At 42.8% G+C, this 23,730-nt stretch overlaps 1 protein-coding gene across 7 annotated transcripts in view; it reads right to left on the bottom strand.

Moving 5' to 3' along the window:
- Positions 1 to 208: 208 nt before the first annotated feature.
- Positions 209 to 23,730, bottom strand: part of LOC141273043 (zona pellucida sperm-binding protein 1-like) — a 57,322-nt gene continuing 33,800 nt past the window's right edge. For 5 of the 7 annotated variants that reach the window (XM_073684373.1, XM_073684375.1, XM_073684371.1 and 2 more), the window contains 5 exons: positions 20,718 to 20,839; positions 18,705 to 18,894; positions 4,534 to 4,651; positions 3,098 to 3,179; positions 209 to 1,622 (listed from right to left, as the gene is read on the bottom strand). In XM_073684373.1, coding sequence (XP_073540474.1) covers positions 1,333 to 1,622; positions 3,098 to 3,179; positions 4,534 to 4,651; positions 18,705 to 18,894; positions 20,718 to 20,839 — 802 coding nt within the window. In that variant the 3' untranslated portion in view covers positions 209 to 1,332. The remainder of the gene's footprint in view (positions 1,623 to 3,097; positions 3,180 to 4,533; positions 4,652 to 18,704; positions 18,895 to 20,717; positions 20,840 to 23,730) is intronic. The other 2 variants (XM_073684378.1, XM_073684372.1) reach the window with 1 other exon arrangement.

Genomic DNA, 23,730 nt, shown 5'->3' with positions numbered 1-23,730 from the left:
ACAGTTCATCGTTATTCACTTGGACCCCAAGCGTGTGGCACCTACCAGCTGTAGCTACAGTACAATGATCTATCCCACATTAACAATGCATGAAAGCTAGCACCGGCCTGACACTCCACACATGGCCTCAGCATTCATTGCATGCTTCACTACCCAGTCCTTGAGATTATAATTAGACGGTAGCATGCTTTATTCTTCGAGGCCACGCTTTTTTATTTTTTGTAATTAATCTTTATTTCAAGAAAAAATAAAATATAACGAAAGTATAAAACAATTACAGGAAGACTGAAATATCAAGATGAAAGTAAATCACTAGCAGTAAGATCAGAGCCTTTAAAAAGGATTACTACAGGATAAGACAAGTTCAGGGCTTTACTTTCTCAGTGACATTCAGAGAATTAAAAATTAACCTATATGCACATTTAGATACATTATACTAGTATTGTCCAACCTGTGGCTCTCCACCAGCTGTTGGGATAACTTAGGAGTCAGAGGTTGGAGACCACTGCATTACACTATCTGTTGAGACAACGCTGCTCTTGATCACCAATAAAAAGATAGCTGATGATATTTAAGCAAGCCTCCACCCCATTTTATATGTGACTAAGGTATAGTCACATTATACTGACATCTGCTCCAGTTTCTACTCATTGAGATTGATTAAGGCATGGATTGTTAGCGTTATGGCAAGTCTGAATCACGCCTCCTGTCTTTCTCTACATGTAATTTGGATACAGCACAGTTGTCATAGGAGTTTCTCTATCCCACACCAATTGAAGAGCCAGGGAGGCGTGGATCAGACTAACCCCAGCACTCCCCATGCCCAGCAATGAAGAAATCAAGGCACCAATCTCTGGCCATTATGTATAGTGACAATACATTAGAAGTTCTGGCCATGGAGGGTCCTTAAGTGATCAAAGAACAGTTTGAGAAGTTATGCAGTACATGAAGTCTTCTCCTCTAGGAGCTAATTTGCATAGAGTTTACCCATGAAACAAACTGATTTCATACACAAATTCCCTACCTTAAAAGGGAATCTGGCCTAAATATATACAGCTCTATGCCTTGTTCATGACCTGAGGGGTGGTGCATTGAGTGCCTGGAATGCTCCTTTAAGTCCCTTCAAGAATAAGAATAGGTGAGGCTACCGCAGTATTGCCGCACATAAACAAGAACTCTATAAGCAGTTTTACAGTCACAGACCAAAACAGAACTGCTTGAGATTTAGGACATCAGATCAGATCTTCTCTTAAAACAGTATTTTGTCATTGCTAGATGTATAGACCATGTAAAACGATGTCATCAATAGGGACAATTGCATTTATTTTGCATTCAATTACATCTACTGCTGTGTAAAACCACTTTTAACTTTAAGAGCACCAGCAGAAGCAACACCAAGAGGAGGAACACGACAGCAATGATGATTCCTGGGAGGGTTGAGGCCAGGTTCTGGAGACCAGTCACTCCTGAGGAAACATTTGTAAGACCAGTGTTAGTACCTTCAACAATTGTGGGCCTGCCCTTGGTTAAAGTTTGGTTACCCAATTCTTGCTCCTGATTGAAAACTAGTGGTCCAGTGGTACCCACCAAGTACAAAGTGGTATCAGTCTGAGCATGGTGACCTATAAAAACAGAGTTTAGGCAATGTTAAGTAGGAAGGAAGAGCATCAAGGCCCACCCAATGGAGGGAAGGAGTCATTGACCAAGTTAGAGGTTGACTTGACATGTGTCTAGTTTGAAACATTTGGAGGTGGATGCATAAGAACTGGTGGAGATTAAGGAAAAATGAACCTTGGCCATTATCAGCAACCATTCAGATCATCACTATAGAAAACTGATTATCTGGACATTTACACATCCCCTACACTGAACAGCTCTCCCATGACTGTGCTACGCAAACATTGAGCTGAGGATTTAGGCTATGGTCACATACAGCAGGGTTTTTTTTTGCAGCGTTAAAAGCTGCTTTTTACAGTTCCAGAACAAGCTACGAGTTCAGAAATCTCATGCACATGTTTTTCCCCCTGACAGAATTGACATGCTGCAGTTCTCTAAGTCAACATTTTTCTTTTTGTTGTCCCCCCCCCTCTACACCCATTGAAAGAAAAAAAGCAAAAAAACACTGCAAAAAGCACCACAAAATGAAAATGCTGCTTTTTTGATTGGATTAATTAAAACTGTCAAGAGATCAGCTTTTGGCTGTAGGAAATAAAATGCAAAGACTTCTGTATATTTAATGGAGAAGCTAGAGACTTCTGGAAACCTCTCCCAAAAATAAAGATATTCAGCTGGTTGTATCATCCCAACTGAGGAGTCGGGAAACTTCCATACACATCAGATCATTGAGCTGTGCCAACTTGAGTGGGTATGGAGGGCCCAAGCATTCGAGTTGGGCTGAAACACCTCAATGCAGTGGGCAAACAGCTGAAGAATTGGAGAGGTGCTCTATTGCTTCGGTAAGACTAGTAAATAATGGGCAAAAAAAAAAAAGAGGCATGGGAGAAATCACCCATCTAGCTCCAAATAACATGCACTACTGAAAGATTATTTTCTTCGCTCTAGGAGAGCCTTAAAATTTGTATACAGTTTCCCAATGGAACACAGGCAAATAGATTCCAAAATTTCATTATTTAATTTATTTTTTTACATGAAATCTGGCACCAGGTTTTGCGGTTCTTCTGAGAGCAGCATGATTTAAGGGTAGAGACCCAAATTCCTAGTGATGCATCACATACTGGGCTGCTTGCTGCAGTTTTGATAAAATCCATGTTTTATCTGCTGCAGGTCTACCAGTTCGCTGAATGTGTAGTTTTGCTTAACTCAGCACACATACAGATTGGCAGCTTTCTGGGTACACTGTGCATAGGCAGAAAGCTACCCATCAGTGGTAGAGATGGAGTTATACAGACCTCATGAAAAAGGAGGAGATCTACATGACAGTCTAGTGATAAGTCGCAAAACTACAGCAAGCAGCCCAGAAAAGGACATTGCTGTAATCAGGGTCTTATTATTATCATCAGGGTCTCAGATTAGCTGGCAAAAACCATGTGACAGATCCCCTTTACTGAGAGCCAGAAAGCATGCTGCATGAACTTACTGCGTGTGAGATTAGCACAATCTGATGTGCAGCTTTCAGATGAGGATGGCACACAAACCGAGACACTACAGAAGAAATAAACCTACAAAATAAGGATTAGAATGGTCATTGAATATACAAGTTAGTTTCATGACTAAGCAGTTAAACAAAAAGTACATCATACTAGGTGTCAAGTGGATTTCTCAGAGCTTCAATATTATAGTTGCCAACTTTATTTTTTCTGAACAGTTTGTAAAAAATTTATATTTTTTGATAGACACATTGGAAAATCATAATAAATCACTCACGCCAATGTAGTTAGAAACAGTAGTTCCAGGTAGCAGCCTCCAAGGGCAGGGCGGGGGCGACAGAACTCTCTGCAATCCTCCCCCGATAACTACGCTACTGGTCGCATGTATTTAATATCTTTTTACGTCAATTAAGCAATATGCTCCTCAGATCTCGTGGGGGCATCACAATCTTGGACCAGACCTCAATCAGGGGACAATAAAACTTTCACCCTCTATCTATGAACTCCTCCAATATTTACCGCCACAGCTGTATTCTCCCCGTCCCACTTCGATAGTTCTGCTTCTCGTCACTTGACTTATTTACTGCATTACTCCAGTGTCCTGTTGTATATAAATGTGTGACTCTTCAGATTTTGAGTTCTACTATGAAGCCTGATTAAGAGACCTGCGTAGTCTCAAAAGCTTGCCATTTGTTACCTTTTTAATGGCTGATGCCATCTTTACAGTTAAACAGTGAGGACTCAAGTTAATATTTTTCTATCTAATGGCTAAAACTGTACAAAGATATTTTCCTGTATGGTTTTCATATTCTACACTAAAAGGGGTTGTCCAGAATTTGTTTTTTTTAATGGCCTTAAAAGTAGGGAATGTAGTAAAATTGAACAATATATACTGATCTAGCAAGTCCTCCACAGTTCCAGCACTGCTGCTCCAGTTAATTGGCCTAAAAGATGTAGACACTGTAGTGAATGGGACAATGCCAAAAATTCTCTGCACCACAACTACTAGGTAGACACCATACCATGTAGCTAGAGAGCTATGAAAAAGGTTGAGATCGGCATAATTGTCAACATGCCCAATCCTGTAGGCAAATTTATTGGATCTGTAGATTACCAACTTTTGCCTTTTTGTAATTTCCAGTTCGGTCCCATTTAGATGGGCCTATATTTAGCGAACAAGGGATCTAGTGAACATTTGTTGGCAGGTTGTCCACCGGTGTAAGCCTTTATTATCTGTTTACCTTGGGCAATGTGCTGCTGATACATGCTACTGATCAGGACAACTATTCTCCATCTTTTTTTCTTCCTTCAGCCCATGTGAACAAGTACCAAAATATACTTTTATATGGTTGATCAACACTCGTTAACAGTGTGAAATTAGCCACCCAATCTAAACGGGCCTTTAGTCACATTTTAGCAGTTGTACCTGTGTGTTATATGGAAAGCCAACAAAAGTAAAGGTGGACACTGCAAATCTCTGATAGCTTGAGGGAATGGATCCTGGCAGAATCTTTGTCACTGGATCATCTTCTGAAAATGGACATCTGCAAGACATGAGTGTCCATCCTATAGTTATCTGGTCTCCAATCAAACCAAGGATACAAATTTTAATTGAGATGAGTTTACAGTGAAAGATTCTAAATGCAGTGGCCAAGTATTTTAATAAAAATACAGAGATACATACATACATCCGAGATAAAGGTAAGGCATAAGCTAGCAAGTTGGCTTAGTTTTAAGTGGCTAACCTTCCATATTCCATGTAGGTCACCATAGGAAAAGTAATGGCCCGGACTGCGCCCCTTAACAAGGGGCTAGAGGGGAGGGCCACACACGACTTAGTAGGGCTGCTAGGTCCGAATAGTTGGCAGTTAGGGGTTAAAGTGTCTAGCGTGGGGTTTGTGGGGGGAGGAGCAGTAGGTAGCTGTTTGAATTAGCCTTACCCGATAGGCTGGTGGGTGGTCCTGCAGGGATCTTGATAAAAAGGGGGTGCCCTTGGGGGGGGTGGGGGGGGCATTTTACTGTGGAGCTCAGGAGGTGAAACATGATAGGGGTGGGACAAGTTTTGGTTAACGTAATTGTATTTTAAATTGTCACAGCAATCAGCATAAAAGGAGGGGGGTTTGAAGTAGATGGATGCACTGAAGGACAGTGGAAGTCCAGTCCCGGGTTTGATTTCTGAGATGTTGGAAGGTTTTAAGTGGAGGCGGATCCCTACTGGGCTAGGTCCCAGCGGGACAACTTGGTTCGGGCAGCAGACCGCTGGGGGTGGAATATCTGTCATTGCATCACGTTTTAAATGGGCATTCAACCTTTAACTCCCCCCTCCTTTTGCTGGTTATAGTTTATTGAATAAACGAGGCTGCTGTGGCCTTAACATTCCAACGTCACGCAGTGTGTTGTGTTTTTATTTAATAGATAAGTTGAAGGGTTTCAATGGGCACAACGGGCCTATAGTCACACATTAAGAGGTCTTGAAATATTTCTACTTAGAAGAAAATTGCACACATTACACAGTGATGTATTATACACTCAATTGAACAGTGGCATCTTCTGTGCTCAGTTGCTTATGGCACTTTCCTATCGACCCACTAGTTGCTAGTTGTAAGAGGGTGGACTAGGAGTCCTATCCCCCTTAAGAAGATGTTGAGACAAGTATGATGAAGGTTATTTGTGTGTGTGTGGTTATATTTCTGCTTACAATACATAAAAATTAATTTTATCCCTAAGGCCAGTGTGTCAGATTCCTGCAGGGTTAACTGCAAGGCCATCCCCAATGATAGGGGGAGGACAGCCCTATAGGGGGAACCAGTGGGAAGGTTTTAGGGATATAGAAGTAGCTAATCAGTGTTGAGTAGGCTGTGTGTTGGGAAGGAGGTGAAGGAAAGACAAAAGGTTTATTGGTTGTGTAACTACAAGGCTCAGCATGGAAAAATCTAGTTACAGAGGCGGCAGGACATCTTCGGGAAGAGTGGACCCCTGCAGAAAGGAAAGCTTATCAGTCCGGGAAATGTATGGTCCAGCGGAAAAGAGGGACCTTAGGAAAAGGTCGCGCCCTGCTGCGAGTACTTAAAACAGGGAGCATTGCCTCAACGAATGACCGCTGGGACCGACCTAGGTAAAGACTCCGGGTACTATGGTCATAGCGATACATGTGAATCTGTATGACCCTATCCCTAAGAAAATGCAGCTTGGGGAAGGGGGGGGGGGGTGAGGGGACCACGCATACCAGGATAGGGATCTGGGGGGTGCAAAAGGAGGATCTACTAAATATTAATGTCACTTTTCTGGTGAGGTGCCCATACTTATGCACCTGTCAAATTTTGTTTGAATACAGATTGCACATTTTCTGTTAGTACAATAAACCTCATTTCAAGGCAGAAACATTACTGTGTCCAACAGTTATTACATATATCAAACTGAAATAGCTGTTGCAAAAACACCAATTTTTATAAAACATTAAGCTTAAGATTAATAGGGGTGCCCAAACTTTTTCATATAACTGTACAACCCCCAAACCAATCTTTTTTTCACACTTAAGAAAACTTCAGCCTTGCCTTCCATGGCAAATCCAGCTGAAAATAGAAACCAACTTTTCACTGACCACATGGTAATTGGAAATAGAAGTTCAAGGTGATTAATTTTAAACTAGGCACTCATGTGCAGAGCACCACTGGCTACTTCCATTCCCACTCCTCCCTACATACAAACCAATGGTCTCTTTATATGCAAATGTGTCTCAATCAAAATTAAGGTAAACACTCGTTGCACACACATTTTGTTTAACAAGGGCAAGTGTGGGGTACATGCAGTACTTTTTTTCCCCCTTCTCGAAAACGCCCTCATACTCCATTTTATTCTCATTTACATACAACCCGACCCCAAATTACAATAAGCAATGTATCCTTCAAAAGTTGTTTGACAGTGATAGACCACCCAAAGCTACTTTTGAGTCACAGTGCAAAGCTCAGAAGGGAAGAAGCACCATATTGGAGTTCAAATTTTGGTGGATTGGTTTGAGGGCGATATGTCACATCGGCAGAGCCTCTGAGGTGCCGTGGTCATATTGACACCACAGGTATGTCACAGAAATTTATACCATTGGGCAGTGTATTAAAAAAAAAAAAAAAATTACATTTTTACCACCAAGGAAAATGGGTAAAAATGTTACAAAAATGTGTCACAATTTCTGCTGAACGTGGCAAGGCAATATCCCATATGTATAGTATTGCTTAGCACACGGTGAGACTCGGGAGGGATGGTGCGCAGATTTTCCTAGAATAGTTTGCAGACTCCATATACAGAGCCTCTAAGTGCTAGAAGAGCAGAATCCACCCTCAAGTGACCCCATTTTAGAAATTATACCACTGCCAAATATGTGGACACTGAATTTCGTTTAGGCACACAGGGGCTCAGAAGGGAGGGGGATTTGGATGCACAGAATTTGCTGAATTTCTTTGGATGGGGGGCCCCCCTGAGGAGCCATTTCACTTTTCCAGAGCCTTTCTGCTACCCGTAATGTGGAAGCCCCTATATTTCCATTAACAAAATGATGGACCCGAGCGGAGACTTGCTTTTTTTGTGTGGATTGAGTTGAAGCTTTTATTGGGAACATTTTACATAACATTTATCCTGCGCTCTACACGGAGCATCTGGGTTTCAATCTAAATCTTAGAGTGACGTGATTCAGATGAAACTCCCAAGGAAATCATTCACTATAATGAGGCAGCAGAGTTACTCAAGACTCAGTCTGGCCTCTGTTCAGCAGTGTCCTTCTCATAGGTGCACAAAACTGTCAGACCGTGCTTTTATGCATGCCTAAAAAGACAGAACCACAGGATCACAGGCCAGACAGAGTCCAGTGTCTCCATCTGCCTCTGGGGGTTCCGTCTGACTCATGTATTTCAGAGATTTACATGGAGACCCGGGTGCAAGCGCTCAGCGCAGGATATATGTGAGCTGAGCCTTCCAGCGATCTTTGTTAGGCAGAATGAACAAATCAATAGCAGGTGAAGAATTAGTTTTATTTATTTTTTACTTTGTTACTCGTGCGGTATAAAAGGGATTAGACTGTTCTTCGGGTTGATGCGACTACAGAGATACCAGATTTATATTGAGTTTTTATGATTGGCTGCTGTCACACTAAAAGATGCTTTTTATTGCAAAAACTAGTTTTTGCATCGCTATATTTAGATAGCTATAATTTTTCCATATTTCGGCCTACAGAGTCATGTGAGGATTTGTTGTTTTTTTTTGCGGGATGAGTTGACATTTTTATTGATACCATTTTAAAAGGCACATGCCATTTTTTGATCGCTTTCTATTCTGATTTTTTGGGGAGGTAGAACAAACAAAAACCAACAATTCAGGAATAGTTTTTTTGGGATATTTTTTATGCAGTTTCGCGTGTGGTACAATTGATAAGAGCTTTATTCTTCGGGTCAGTACGATTACAGACATACCATATTTATAAAGTTTTTTTATGTTTTGACACAAACTTTAGAAAAATTATTTTTGCATCGCTATATTCTGAGAGCCATTATATTTTTCGGCCAATGGAGCTGTATGGCGGCTTATTTTTTGCGGGACAAGATGACGTTTTCAACTATACCATTTTTTTTAATTTATATTAGTCTTTTTGATCACATTTTATTCCACTTTTTTTCCCCAGCGGTATGATAAATAGTTTTCTACCATTGCTGGACACGGCAATACCAAATGTGTACTTTTGTTTTTACATAAGTGTATTTTAGTGCAATATTCAATTTAAATATATATAGACATACATAAATAAAATTATTTATTACTCCCCCCCCCACCCCCAATATTTTTTTCATAGGTATAATGCATTGCAACATACTAGCATTGCAGTGCATTATACCAATACTAAAAGCTTCTTAGACCATTGTTTGAGCATAGTCTCACAGTCTCCGAAGCTTGGTGCCCCGGGGGTCGTCATGACGGCTCCAGGTAACTATGGAAACGATCGGGCCCCTGCGATGTAGTCGCTGATCTGAACGCAGAGGGAGCTCCCATCCCTCTGGCTGCCTCCTGAATGTTGCGATTGCGCCATTTAGGGGGTTAACAGTCAGGGGCAGCGCTGACACAGTTCCCGGCTGTTTAGTGCAGGAGCTCGGCCACTGGCAGCGCTGAGCTCCTGTTCTGATGAGGCGCTAATATTTCAGCATCTCCTACACAATCATGCTGCGATTGGTCATTTAGATTGAGTGAGCGATCTGGTTGCTGGGACCGCCGGCATGGGTCTCTACACCTCTTCTCGTGCTGCTCCACTGTCGGCACTGAACTGTCACACAGTGACAGCTGAAAGTCATGACAGGCATAGCACAGCAAGGAGCAGGAACTGACACCCACTCATGACAAGCTATGTCAGGCAATGGATGTAAAGGGGTTAAATAAAATGTTCCTGTGCCGAGATAATCTTATAAATGTGCTCCTGTTGTCTACTGTATAATGGCTGATCATTCCAAGATCTATTGATTAAAATTAACTTTTTTTTGTCGGTAATGGTTTAACGGTTAAGATGTTATAGTTTAGTGTAATACAGCAATAGCCACAGTCTTTCACTTCTGGACCCTGTAGTATGAGGAAACTACAGATTATGTCCATACATATGGTTTTGCTGTACCAAGGAGAACCCACTTAATTTATGGGGAGTGTCTTTGGTGGTACAGCATATTGGGCTTTAAAATAGCACAACTATGGAAAGTGCAATTTTTACAATTTTTATTTTGCAAATTAATGTAAATCAGTTGTGCAGCCAAATAAGAACTATACCCCATTATAAATGCCTCAAGGAGTGTAGTTTTCCTGGGGCTACTTCTAAAAGGGGGCGTGGAGGTTTTTACCATTCAGTCTGAAGCCATAATATGTAGAAAGATTAGAGGCACATGTAGATTTTCTAAAAACCATAACACGTATCGTGCGGGTTCTCAGCCTCCCACCTAGGCAACTATGTTTAATCGCTGATTATGTGAGACATTAAGGATATGAGATGTTCACCTTGAGATATGGCTATTTATAATATATATTGATTTTCCTCGGGGTGTTCCTCTTTATACATTTGTTATAGTCTCTTAACACTTGACAATGGAGAGGAAAGTGAGACATGACACCTGCATCTTATGTGTTACCTGCTTGTTTTTATTCATGCTTTTATAAATTGTATGTCGATTTGGTACCCATTTGTCTTCCTGACATTCTGTTCTATATTTTTTGTATGCAAATAAATGTTTGAATAAAGTTTATATACGTTTTTCATATCATGGCCATGTGATCGTTGTCTCCTGCTTCGGCACTCTCCAATAAAAACCATAACATAGTATAGTTAAAGAAGTCTCTTCACACAACATACGGCCACTGAAATGTCATGTCTAGAGGTTGCAGAGTGAAAACTGCCACCCCCACCCCAAAATGGTCACTAAAACCTCAAGCTACCTTCTTACCCATGCAAATCTGACTTTTTGTAGGTGGAAAGGATGGCAACCCCATCTCTACTCAGCAAAACTAGGGGGGGGGGGGGACCACAAAAACTGACCACATACTTGTTCAGGGATACTTCTTCCTTACAATTCCCCTATACACTTTTTTTCACAGTGGGGAGAAGAATAAACAATTGTCAGAATGGACTTATGTTGGGGTTCATTACATCTGCAATATAGGAACTTGCATGAAAAGTGGCCTAGAGATGGTGATACATGAGGGATTTGAGGAGTCTGTACCTTGAGCCCTCTTCCTTTTATTCTCACAGCGCCATAAAGCTTTTCCTTGGCAAATTCAAAGAATCTACTCAATAACAGGACATTTAACACAATTAGTTTTTGAGAGAAAATATCTGTATGCAAACATATTTCAAGAAAGGTGCTGGAAGCAAGGGAAGCTGGATGGAAGCCCCACATGACCGGGATGGGCCACGAGGGTGGAATTTTTGAGATAAAGGATCAGGATTGGGTATTAGAGCTGAGGGGCGGGCAGTTGGTGGTGGGAGGGTGAGTATATCAAGAAAAAGTGCGGGAAATTAGTCAGTCCGGCAGGGAAGTTACAGGAGAAAGTTCACAAAAAAAAAAAAAAAAATTTAATATCCGCTCACCCATTGTTCTGGACACTGACCGGGCGTAATGGAGACCGTGGAATCTCTGTTCAGCAGACTGTGGGATGCGGCTCAATCCAGGCGTTGAGGGTGGCTGGAGGCACAGCTTTAAGGGTTGCGGCATGGCTCATCCGAGGAATCGGCGGCGGGGTCAGGAAGGAGGGCAAGGAGAACGCGGCCCCCTGAGAGGCTTTTGTCAGAGACTCCCACGTGCCGCAGACGCAGGCTGCGGAGCCCCTCATGGGACCCTGAGCCAGGTGAGCCCGGCGGCGGAACCCCCCTGCCACTGCGCCCGCCGCTGCAGGAATCCGCCCAGCCGGCCTGTGGGCGCTTCTGTCGGCGGATCACTAGCAGGGTCTGGACCGAGGGCCCCACCGGAAGTGCGGCCTGCTCCGGCTGCGCGCCGCAGTAATAGAGCCCAGGCCGCGCCAGAAGCAAGGCCCGCACTAGAGCTGCGTCACAAGTCCGGGGGCGTGGCTTCGCCGGAAGTTCGGCCCGCGTCACTTCCTGTGCACGTGACCGGGCCGGACAGGAAGTCGTGGGGCAGGAGGAGCAGCAGCGCGGCAAGCACACCTGGCGATGTACCAGTCGGGGTGCCTGCCAGTCAAATCAACAGTGGAGGACAGTATGGCGTTTTTTCGGGCAGGCAGAAGCAGTTTGTAGACCTGTTACCTGGCCCCAGTCACTGGAGTCACGGTAGCAGAGCGGCGGGCAGCAGCATGGAGCTGCCTGGCAGCCCCCCCCACAGATAGATCAGCACGGACTGGGCTGGGGGGCCCAGGTCCAGAGGTCGTGGTGGATCACGGACGGCAGGAAGGATCGGTGCAGAAACGTGCAGCGGACGAGCTGCGGGGGCATCGGCACGTGCTCAGGTCCCCCCTGGTGACAAGGAGGCCAGGGGCGCGGGCCTTGAGCAACAGCGAGAGGGAGGATCGGAATACGGAGAGGATCAGGACGACCCAAGGAATCGGCAGGACTCAGGACGTACGGCTGGCGGGGACACAGCACCTGCGCAGCTCCGTGAGTATGCGTCTATGTATGTTTTGTCACCCACGGGGTCGGTAGCGGATGGGGTAGGGGATAGGCAGTTGGCAGGGCCCTGTGGTGTAAATGTTAGGGGGAGGCGTGGTTAGATGTCATGGGGCTCAGGGATAATTTGGCAAACATGTCACAAATTCTGGCTAGTTTAGGCACTGGTGGAGCCAGTGAGGCAGGGTTATCTCCGATGGGGGCTTGGTTACCCGGTCGACCTGTGGAGTCGCAGGTGGGGAGTGAATCGGCAAGGGCGGCGGTGTGTACTGAGGGGGACTTTAGGGGGTATCGGTTTCTGTACAGACAGAAAAGGATAAAGCGGATGCTGTAAAACTGGATGATAGGGCGAAAGGGGAGGTATACATGTGCTTTGAGGGGCAGCTGGGCACATTTAAAAAAAAAAAAAAGAAAAAAAAAAGGAGGTTAAAGAAAAATTGGGCGGGATGAATTTGTAGAAATTTTTTCCCTACTTTCTCTTGAAAAGTTTAATTTGGACAAGGGAGAAAAGGACGACAGCCCAAAAAAATGGAGGAAGAAAAGCGTAGGTGGAGGTTCATTCCTCAGACGTTTGTTAATTGGTTGCAAGCTTTTGCAATAATGGCTAGTGTCATTGGGAAAAAAGCTCCGGATAATTGCTCAGGTTTATTTTGCTACCTGGATGCTATAGGGGAGGCTCATCGCACTTAGGGGGGCCAGACATGGTTACGATACGACGAGCAATATCGGCAGAGGAAGGCAGTCCGCCTGGAGATTAGATGGGATCAAAGGACATCGGGTTGTGGCTGAAAGTTGTGGCTCCGGAGAGGTATGGGCAGTCCTTTCACGGGAGCAGCGGTAGTGGGAACTAATCGGCAAGACACGGGGGAAGTAGTCAGGGTGCACAAAGCACTAAGAAGGAAGCGGGATCTTGCTGGCAATTTAATGATGGCCAGTGTAAGTACGGGAACTCCTGCAAATTTAAACATGTGTGCTCCCATTGCAACGGTATTTCACACGGAGCATCTAAATGCTTTAAGAAGGGTAATGGAAAAATGCCAATGGGTACCGGTCAAGGGGGTGACTCCGGTGAGGGTTCACGAGATGGCCCCCTTTCTAAGTAGGTATCCAGATCAGTTGAAGGCTAAGGTCATTTCAGATGTTTTTTTGTTTTTGGAAGGTTTTAGAATTCCTCCTCCTGATCATGAGGTCCCCTTTTCTCTTAAAAATTTGATGTCGGCTTCCCTTCATCGGGAAGTGGTTAGCTTGAAACTGGCAAAGGAGGTGGAATTGGGCAGGATGGCTGGTCCGTTTCAGGATTTACCTAGCAGCAGGGTGATTGTTTCGCCGTTGGGGGTCGTGCCCAAAAAGAGGCTAATAAGTTTCGTTTGATTCAGCATTTGTCATACCCTAAGGGGTTCATTCGGTGAATGATGGCATTGCTCAGGAATCATGTTCGGTGGAGTATTCAGCATTCGATGCGGCGGTGGGATGGGTATGGAGATATGGGCCAGGATCGTTGCTAGCTAAAACGGATATCGAATCGGCTTTTAGATTGCTGCCAGTACATCCGGATAGCTTCCCATTGTTAGGTTGTTTTTGGAAAAGGGAATACTACGTGGACAGGTGTTTGCATATGGGCTGCGCAATTACGTGTTCCCTGTTTGAAACGTTTAGTACCTTTTTGGAATGGGTGGTGAGGGACCTGGCATCAGTTCAGTTGGTCATTCATTATTTGGATGACTTTTTGTTTATAGGCCCTACGCAATCGTTGTTGTGCAGGACTTTGTTAGGAACTATGGTGTGGGTAGCGGAGCAGTTTTGGCATACCTTTGGCAGGAAATTAAAAAAAAAAAAATTAAAAAAAAAAACAGGGAGGGACCTTGCACCTTGTTAACTTTTTGGGCATCCTAATTGATACGGAGAGGATGGAGTGTCGGTTACCTGATGATAAATTGAGTTTGCTCAAGCATGAGGTCGATAGTCAGGAGGTTGCGTAAGGTGACGCTGAAGGAGCTACAATCCCTGTTAGGTCGTTTGAATTTCGCATGCAGCATATTTTGTCGCGGGTTGGCAAGGGCGATAGCAGGAGTGCGGGCCCCCCATCATTTCATTCGTTTAAATAAGGATCACAAGGAGGATTTGAAGGTTTGGAAAATGTTTTTTGGAAAATTATAACAGCAGGTCGTTAATTCAGCACGAGTTTTTGAGCAGTCATGATTGTGAGATTTTTTTTTACAGATGCTGCAGGAGGTGCTGGTGTAAAAATTCCATCGCAGATGCCTTGTCTCGTTTTCAGTGGGATCGTTTTTCGGGCGCTAGCACCAGTGGCAGAGGACGTGGGACAGGAATGCCCTTCGCATTTGTGGCAGCTGGTTATGCAGGAGTGGGGACGTTTAATACGAGAGTCCATTACGAGGCAGACCTGGTCCTCATACGAGGCATCGTGGCGAGTATGGAAAAGTTGGATAATGCAGTGGGGTTTGGTGGAGAATGTCGGTGATAGGGAGATGGCGGTGTTCTTTTTTGTAGGTAGGGCAGCGGAGATTGGATGGTCTGTTTCAAAAGTGGGGATAAGAGATGTTACAAAGTCCTTTTTAGTGTAGCAAGCACTTAGGGGCTTTAGGAGAGGAGATAAGGTGCTGGATAAAAGAAGACCGGTGATTTTTAACATCTTGGAACGTTTGGGTTTAGTGTTAGACAAAACTTGTTGTTCAGTTGTGAAGCTACATTGTTTAGGTTAGCCTTTTCGTTACTGTTTTTTGGTGCGCTGAGATTGTCTGAATCGGTGGCACCAAGTAGACTGGCAATTTTGGCCTGGGCGAGTGGGTTCCTTATTATGTCATGAAAATGGGGACTTTTCTTAAATAGCAGTATTTAAGAAAGGAGTTCGGGAGTTGGGCCTTCGCCCGGAGGTGTACGGGTCACATTCTTTTAGAATTGGCGCAGCGTCAGAAGCCAATGGCTTGGGCTTAGGCAAGGATGTGACAAAGTGGATAGGGAGGTGGAGTTCTGATTGTTATTTGTCCTTTGTGCGGCATTAGGTACGGGGGGCTGAGGTTGTTTTCATCTTGCTAAGTATTGAATACATTGTGGTTGTTTGTTGCAGATGGTGTCCCATTGTTAGCGTGGATTCTGGGACATTCCTTCGTCCACTGGGGGTGATGCGAGCGGACGGGAGGCCAGACGGTAGGCAGTTGGGTTTTAGGAGAGAGCAAGTTGTGGTTCGGTGGCTCGTCTCCAGAGGCATGGTATGGAGAAGGGTGCTGCCTGAATTTCATAAGGCAGTCCGTTTGGTTCGGACGCTGGATATTTTGGTGCTGCATATGGGGGGGGGGATGACTTGGGGGCTCGCCCAGTCAGGGAACTGATGAGGGACATTCGATTTAATTTTTAAGGTTATGGACATCCTTTCCTGTGGTGTTGACGGTCTGGTCTGACATTGTGCCAAAAAAAATAAAATAAATAAAAAATAAAAAAGGTGGAGGGAGGCTAGATCTTTGAAGGGGATTAATAGGACGAGAGTGAGGTTAAATAGAGCCATATCAGCCTTTGTGTCAAGGAACGGGGGAGTAAGCGTTCGACATTTTGAACTCGAGGCGGGAGTTGGAAACTTTTGGGCAAAGGATGGTGTACATTTGAATGACATTGGTACCGATTTGTGGGCATTGGCTATACAGGAGGGGAATGAGAGGGCTTTGGCGTTTTTTTGGGGCACTCACGAGCCTGAGGTGGTCAGGGCTGTTCGTTTGTGGCGGGGGGGTGGGGTTCTTGGAGTTGGCACAGAAGTGTCGGTGGGAATAATTTGGTTAAAATTACAGCCAATTGGTTAATTGAGCGGGGTGATCTGCATTTGGTTTTTGGGCTCTGGACGGGGTTTTACCCTGGGAGCTTTTGGTGCCCTTGAGCTGGTGATGGACGGCTGAGGGTAATATGGTGGTTCCAGTTCGGTTTAATGTATGCCAGATCTAATTTTTAACTCCAAGAACCCTCCCTTCTTATTTATTTATAACACTGTTAATGTGTTAATGTTGTTTGTTAATAAAATGGCTGCTGTGGCCAAATTTATCCAAAGAAATTACAGGTGCAGTGTTTTTATTTGTGGGAAAAGGTGAGTGCTGGAAAATGGGAGGAACAGGTTAAACGGTGGAACCCGGGTTGGCCATACACGGTCATGCAACACAATCTCCATTTTGTTACATTTGACTGGTCTTTATTCTTACTTTTGATATTAAGCATCGTAACATTTGCTGTAATTCAGCCATCTGGGACAACTAACCACAGCATTACACAATTAGACATGCCATTGGAGAACCAAACAAACCGACTATTCCAAAAATAGGTTATAGGAAAACTTCTTCACATTAACTATAAATCATATGCCTTTCAATATAAATTATGTAGTTAATATGCACAAGATATGGAATATGTACTGTACTGAGTGGTTTATATTCTACGTCTCGTTATAATCTTATTGGGCTATTTTTTACCTACTGTTATAATAATTAAGGGGTACCAGAGAGACTTTACCATGCACACCATGTATCTATTTTGCTTCTCCGGTCAATCACTCCTTAACACCAGAGGGCGATAACTTACTCTTTTTTTTCGGGATACACAGACAACAGGCTGCAGGGGGCCTTACAAAAATACAATTTCTGGAGCAACATTTTTTTTTAGGCCACATTCACATTGTAAGCCAAAAATCAGGAGTGGAACAGTCAGAGGGGAAGTATAAGAGAAACCCGTGCACCACTTTTGCATGTATCACCCACTCCTGGTTTTAGCTTAAAAAAAAAAAAAAAAAAAAAAAAAAAAAAAAAAGTATAATATTGACCAAATACTCAAAATGTGAATGTGTCCTTATTGTACACTCCTGCTCAGTTATTGGCACCCCTTCATTCACCTTCACCTAATTAATACTTGGTTGCACACCCTTTGGCATTGCTGACTGCCTCCAAATGTTTGTCACCATCTATAAGCTTCTTGCACTTCTCTTCTGGAATTTTCCCCCACTCTTCCTTTGTAGTTTATTCAAGCTCTTGAATATTTGCGGGTTTTTTTTCCCCCCAATGACAGATTTCAGCTCACCCCAAAGACTTTCAATGGGATTGAGGTCAGGACTCATTGCTGGCCATTTTAAAACGGTCCATTTTTATTTCATTTCAACCATTCCTGTGTGCTTTGGGTTATTGTCTTGGTGGAGGACCCATGATCTCAGACTCAAACCAAGTTTCCCTACACTGGGTAGGACATTTCACTCCAAAATCTCTTGATAATTCTCCGATTTCATGATTCTTTTGATATGGTCAAGAACTCCAGTACCAGACTCAGCAGAGCAATCCCACCGCATTATGGATCTTCCAACATACTTAACTATTGGTAAGGTGTTCTTTTCCTTATAAGCTTCATTGCGCCATGTGTAAAAGTGTTGCTTTGAATTGCCAAAAAGCTAAAATTTTTGTTTCCTCTGTCCACAGAACATTTTCCCAGAAGGATTGTGGTTTGTCAAGGTATTCTTTGGCAAAGATCAGTTGTTCGTTTTTAGGTCTTTTCTTCGGCAATGGCTTCTTCCTTGATTTAGTGTGCGGCATATGGTACTTCGTTGAAACCATGACCACAGACTGTTCCAGGTTGGCCTTCAGGTCTTTGGATGTTTAACGTGATTTTTTTTTCCCCACCAATCTTCGAAGACATCTATTGTCAATTTTCCTCCTTCCCACGTCCAGGGAGGTGCTTGACAGTTCCATGCTTGGCAAACTTCTTAATGACATTGGAATCCTAGTTTCAACAGTGCGCAAAGTCTTTGAAGATGGCCTTATACCCTTTGGAAGTCTTGTGTTTTCTAATAGCAGTTCTGATGTCCTCAGACAGCTCCTTTGTCTTCACCATTGTGACAAGAGTAACACAGCCTACCATGTGGCTTTTTAAAACAGTGAAGTCATCATTAATTGGCCAATTCATGTCACATGGGCACCGACAATCACAGGAGAATCTCTTGTGATTTACCACAGGCGAGTCAAAATGTGTTTCGATACTAAATTAATGTAAAGGATGCCAATACCAGTGACACAGCAAGCTTTAGGTTTTTCTATTTTTCCCTCCCATTGTTTTTAATTTTAAATTTGTTTATCATTGGCTCTTTTGTATTTAACACAAGTGCTCTATGCAAAAAAACAACAACTTTCATTTGATTTTTTTTTTTTCCCCCAGGAGATATTCCACATTATGTACTTAAACTTCATCAGTGCCAATAACGATGAGCAGCATAGAGGCAACACACCCTCACACTGTTCATGCGTCATGCATAGTACTCCGGTCTTACATTGCAGATGAGCTATCGTGCCCTTGAGACATTCCCAAACTATAGCTATGCGCCTGGACACGATGGAAATAATCAAAGCTTTACTCATGTATCAGTCATCAATGGAATAGCCAAAGTAAAAAAGGTCATGACAAGTTAAGATTGCCATTTGGTGACTCACCCATCATATATAACCAGCCATCTCACTGTAGTTGACGGGTCTATACTTGGAGCTCCCCAGCAGTGGTGGAGGCGGAGGTGCAGTCTGGGATCAGAGGGTTGCAGAAGATGAGCCTCCAAGAACACAAGCTCACGAAGTTGAACCTGTAATGGAAAATCTTCTGGTGCGTAGAATGTGGAAAATGATGAACCTGCACCAAATAATAGTTTAAAGGGGTTTGACACTGGCTACTCTTTATAGCAAAAAAAAAAAAAATTAACTTTAAACATTTTGCAATATGAAAGTGTTTTGCATCAATAATTACAGTCCTTTTACCATTGAAAAGGCATATGAATGCTAACGTGGTGTCCCTAGCTCTAGAGAACTCTACTTGTCCATGCATTACCACTGCCAAGGAAATGTACAGTTAGCTGAAGTGTCCCAAAGCAATTCTAGGAACTGGACCAATGGAGATAACTACAACCGCTGGCAAAAATTATGAAATCACCGGGCTCGGAGGATGTTCATTCAGTTGTTTAATGTTGTTGGAAAAAAAAAAAAAAAGTAGATCACAGACATGGCACAAAATTAAAGTAATTTCAAATGGCAACTTTAGGGCTTTAAAGAAACCCTAAAAGAAATCAAGATAATTGTGGTACTCTGTAAGGGTAATTTTTTTCAGACCAAGCAGAGGGAAAAAATTATGGAATCACCCTGTAAATTTTCATTTCCAAAACTAACACCTGCATCAAATTATTTCTGCTTGTTAGTCTGCATCTAAAAAGGATTGATCACACCTTGGAGAGCTGTTGCACCAAGTGGACGGACGTGAATCATGGCTCCAACACGAGAGATGTCAATTGAAACAAAGGAGAGGATTATCAAACTCTTAAAAGAAGGTAAATCACGCAATGTTGCAAAAGATGTTGGTTGTTCACAGTCAGCTGTGTCTAAAATCTGGACCAAATACAAACAACATTGGAAGGTTGTTAAAGGGCAAACACACTGGTAGACCAAGGAAGACATCAAAGCGTCAAGACCGGAAACTTAAAGCAATATGTCTCCAAAACAGGAAATGCACAACAAAACAAATGAGGAACGAATGGGAGGAAACTGGAGTCAATGTCTGTGACCGAACTGTAAGAAACCACCTAAAGGAAATGGGATTTACATACAGAAAAGCTAAACATAAGCCATCATTAACACCTAAACAGAAAAAAACAAGGTTACAATGGGCTAAGGAAAAGCAATCGTGGACTGTGGATGATAAGATGAAAGTCATATTCAGTGATGAATCGCGAATCTGCATTGGGCAAGGTGATGATGCTGGAACTTTTTGGTTTGATGCTGTTCCTATGAAATTTATTAAGATGACTGCATGAAATGAACATGCAAAGTTCCACAGTCATTGATGATATGGGGCTGCATGTCAGGTAAAGGCACTGGGGAGATGGCTGTCATTACATCTTCAATAAATGCCCAAGTTTACATTGATATTTTGGACAGTTTTCTTATCCCATCAATTGAAAGGATGTTTGGGAATGATGACATTTTTCAAGATGATAATGCATCCTGCCATAGAGCAAAAACAGTGAAAACATTTCTTGAAAGAAGACACATAAGGTCAATGTCATGGCCTGCAAATAGTCCGGATCTCAATCCAATTGAAAATAAGGCTCCAACCTGCAAAGCTGATCTGGCAACAGCAAGCAGAGAAAGTTGGAGCCAGATTGATGAAGAGTACAGTTTGTTACTCATTAAGTCCATGCCTCAGACTGCAAGCGGTTATTAAAGCCAGAGGTAGTGTAACAAAATACTAGTGATGCATTGGAGTGTTCTTTTGTGTGTTTGTTTTTCATGATTCCATAATTTTTGCCAGGGGTTGTACAGTGGATCTTTTTAGAGAATGGATCATCTTCATGAGAACACCTTTAAAACTGCAGCTCATCAATTCAGTGGATCAAAAAGAAGAGATAGAGATTATATATAATATAATATATATATATATAATACTGCACCCAATGTCTTAGTTACCTTTAGAAATGCGCAGCTCCACACGCAGAACCCCAGTACTGGTCACCATAGGAAGTTGTGGGGTTAGCACCACCAGAGAGATATTTGACAGGGTGTTATTATACATGCACTGAGAGACAACCCTGGAAGATTCAAAGATTTTTTTTTTTTTAAACAAACAATAAAACATTCTATTTATTGCGGCAAAGCTTAACCAAAAATGATTGCAATTGTACAATCAAAATAAACCTAATTTGCAATATGGGGTGCACTTACAGTGGGGAAAAAAAGTATTTAGTCAGCCACCAATTGTGCAAGTTCTCCCACTTCAAAAGATGAGAGAGGCCTGTAATTTACATCATAGGTAGACCTCAACTATGAGAGACAAAATGAAAAAACAAATCCTCAAAATCACATTGTCTGATTTGGAAAGATTTTTTTTTTTTTTCTTCAAATTTTGGTGGAAAATAAGTATTTGGTCAATTACAAACCAGCAAAATTTCTGACTCACAGACTTGTAACTTCTTCTTTAAGAGGCTCTCCTGTCCTCCACACATTACCTGTAGTACTGGCACCTGTTTGAACTTGTTATCAGTATAAAAGACACCTGTCCACAACCTCAAACAGTCACACTCCAAACTCCACTATGGTGAAGACCAAAGAGCTGTCGAAGGACACCAGAAACAAAATTGTAGCCCTGCACCAGGAAGACTGAATCTGCAATAGGAAAGCAGCTTGGTGTGAAGAAATCAACTGTGGGAGCAATAAATTAGAAAATGGAAGACATACAAGACCACTGATAATCTCCCTCTATCTGGGGCTTTACAGAAGATCTCACCCCGTGGGGTCAAAATGATCTTAAGAACGGTGAGCAAAAATCCCTGAACCACATGGGGGGACCTAGTGAATGACCTGCAGAGAGCTGGGACCAACGTTACACAGGCTACCATCAGTAACACTACGCCGCCAGGAACTCAGATCCTGCAGTGCTAGACGTGTCCCCCTGCTTAAGCCATTACATGTCCGGGCCCGTCTGAAGTTTGCTAGAGAGCATTTGGATGATCCAGAAGAGTATTGGGAGAATGTCATATGGTAGGATGAAACCAAAGTAGAACTGTTTGGTGGAAACACAACTCGTCATGTTTGGAGGAGAAAGAATGCTGGGTTGCATCCAAAGAACACCATACCTACTGTGAAGCATGGGGGTGGCAACATCATGCTTTGGGGACATTTCTCTGCCAAGGGACCAGGACGACTGAGCCGTGTACATGAAACAATGAATGGGGTCATGTATCGTGAGATTTTGAGTGCAAACCTCCTTCCATCAGCAAGGGAATTGAAGATGAAACGTGGCTGGGTCTTTCAGCATGACAATGATCCCAAGCACGCCGCCAGGGCAACGAAGGAGTGGCTTCATAAGAAGCATTTCAAGGTCCTGGAAAGGCCTAGCCAGTCTCCAGATCTAAACCCTATAGAAAATCTTTATAGGGAGTTGAAAGTCCATGTTGCCCAGCGACAGCCCCAAAACATCACTGCTCTAGAGGAGATCTGCATGGAGGAATGGGCCAACATACCAGCAACAGTGTGTGTGAACCTTGTGAAGAATTAGAGAAAACGTTTATTATATATCCTTTGTTGGCAATGACAGAGGTCAAAGTATTGAGATGAACTTTTGAAATTGACCAAATACTTATTTTCCACCAAAATTTGAAAAAAAAAAATAAATTCTTTCCAAATCAGACAATGCGATTTTCAGAATTTGTTTTTTCATTTTGTCTCTCATAGGTGAGGTCTACCTATGATGTCAATTACAGGCCTCTCATCTTTTTAAGTGGGAGAACTTGCACAATTGGTGGATGACAATACTTTTTTTCACCCCCTCTGTATTAGCAGAATTTAAAAACAGCTGCACTACCTCAACTAATGAGTATTTTCACCAAATTCAACCCAAAATGCCACTTTTAAATATCTCCTGTAGTCTCAAAAATAGTCGACCTCATTCAAGACCAGAATCTTTAGTATAGCAGCTTTGGCTTTTGTATCATGTTTGCAACAGGTTATATGGCCAGACACCAGTTTCTGCCAGTATTCCTGAGGAAACTTAACGCGTGCGTCTCCAGTTCACTAATAGTCTTGGGTTATCAAGAGAGGCTCACACCGAGCTGAAATGTTGTGGACCTTTGGCATGGAAAACTTTCACTTTTTTTTTTTTTTTTTTTTTTTTTTTTGAGATGTTTAGACTACGACCTCTTTTACTCATATTATCCACTTGTTAGTGAGAGAGGTATGCATGCATGCATGCATGTACAGGTGCATCTCACCAAATTAGAATATTGTCAAAAATTTTATTTCAGTTCTTCAATACAGAAAGTGAAACTCATATATTATATAGAGTCATTATAAACAGAGTGATCTATTTCAGGTGTTTATTTCTGTTAATGTTGATGATTATGGCTTACAGCCAATGAAAACACAAAAGTCATTATCTCAGTAAATTTGAATAATTAACAAAAAGTAACTGCAAAGGCTTTCTAAAGGTTTAAAAAGGTCCCTTAGTCTGTTTCAGTAGGCTCCAAAATCATGGGGAAGACTGCTGACTTGACAGCTGTCCAGAAGGCAGTCATTGACACACTAAGTAAATGCTAAGTAAATTTTGCATTTCATTTGGAAATCAAGGTCCCAGAGTCTGGAGGAAGAGTGGAGAGGCACACAATCCAAGCTGCTTGAGGTCTAGTGTGACGTTTCCACAATCAGTGATGGTTTGGGGAGCCATGTCATCTGCTGGTGGAGGTCCACTGTGTTTTATCAAGACCAAAGTCAGCGCAGCCGTCTACCAGGACATTTTAGACCACTTCATGCTTCTCTCTGCCAATAAGCTTTTTGGAGGTGGAAATTTCATTCTCCAGCAGGACTTGGCATCTGTCCACACTGCTGAAAGTACCAATACCTGGTTTACAAACAACAGTATCACTGTGCGTGATTGGCCAGCAAACTCACCTGACCTTAACCCCATAGAGAATCTATGGGATATGGT

The sequence above is a fragment of the Phyllobates terribilis genome, unplaced genomic scaffold (assembly GCF_046119375.1).
Source record: "Phyllobates terribilis strain yellow unplaced genomic scaffold, ASM4611937v1 Scaffold_5__5_contigs__length_657084704, whole genome shotgun sequence".
In the NCBI taxonomy this organism is placed as follows: Eukaryota; Metazoa; Chordata; class Amphibia; order Anura; family Dendrobatidae; genus Phyllobates; species Phyllobates terribilis.
The sequence above is the reverse complement of the archived record's forward strand: the minus strand, read 5'-3'. Positions and strand labels throughout refer to the sequence as shown.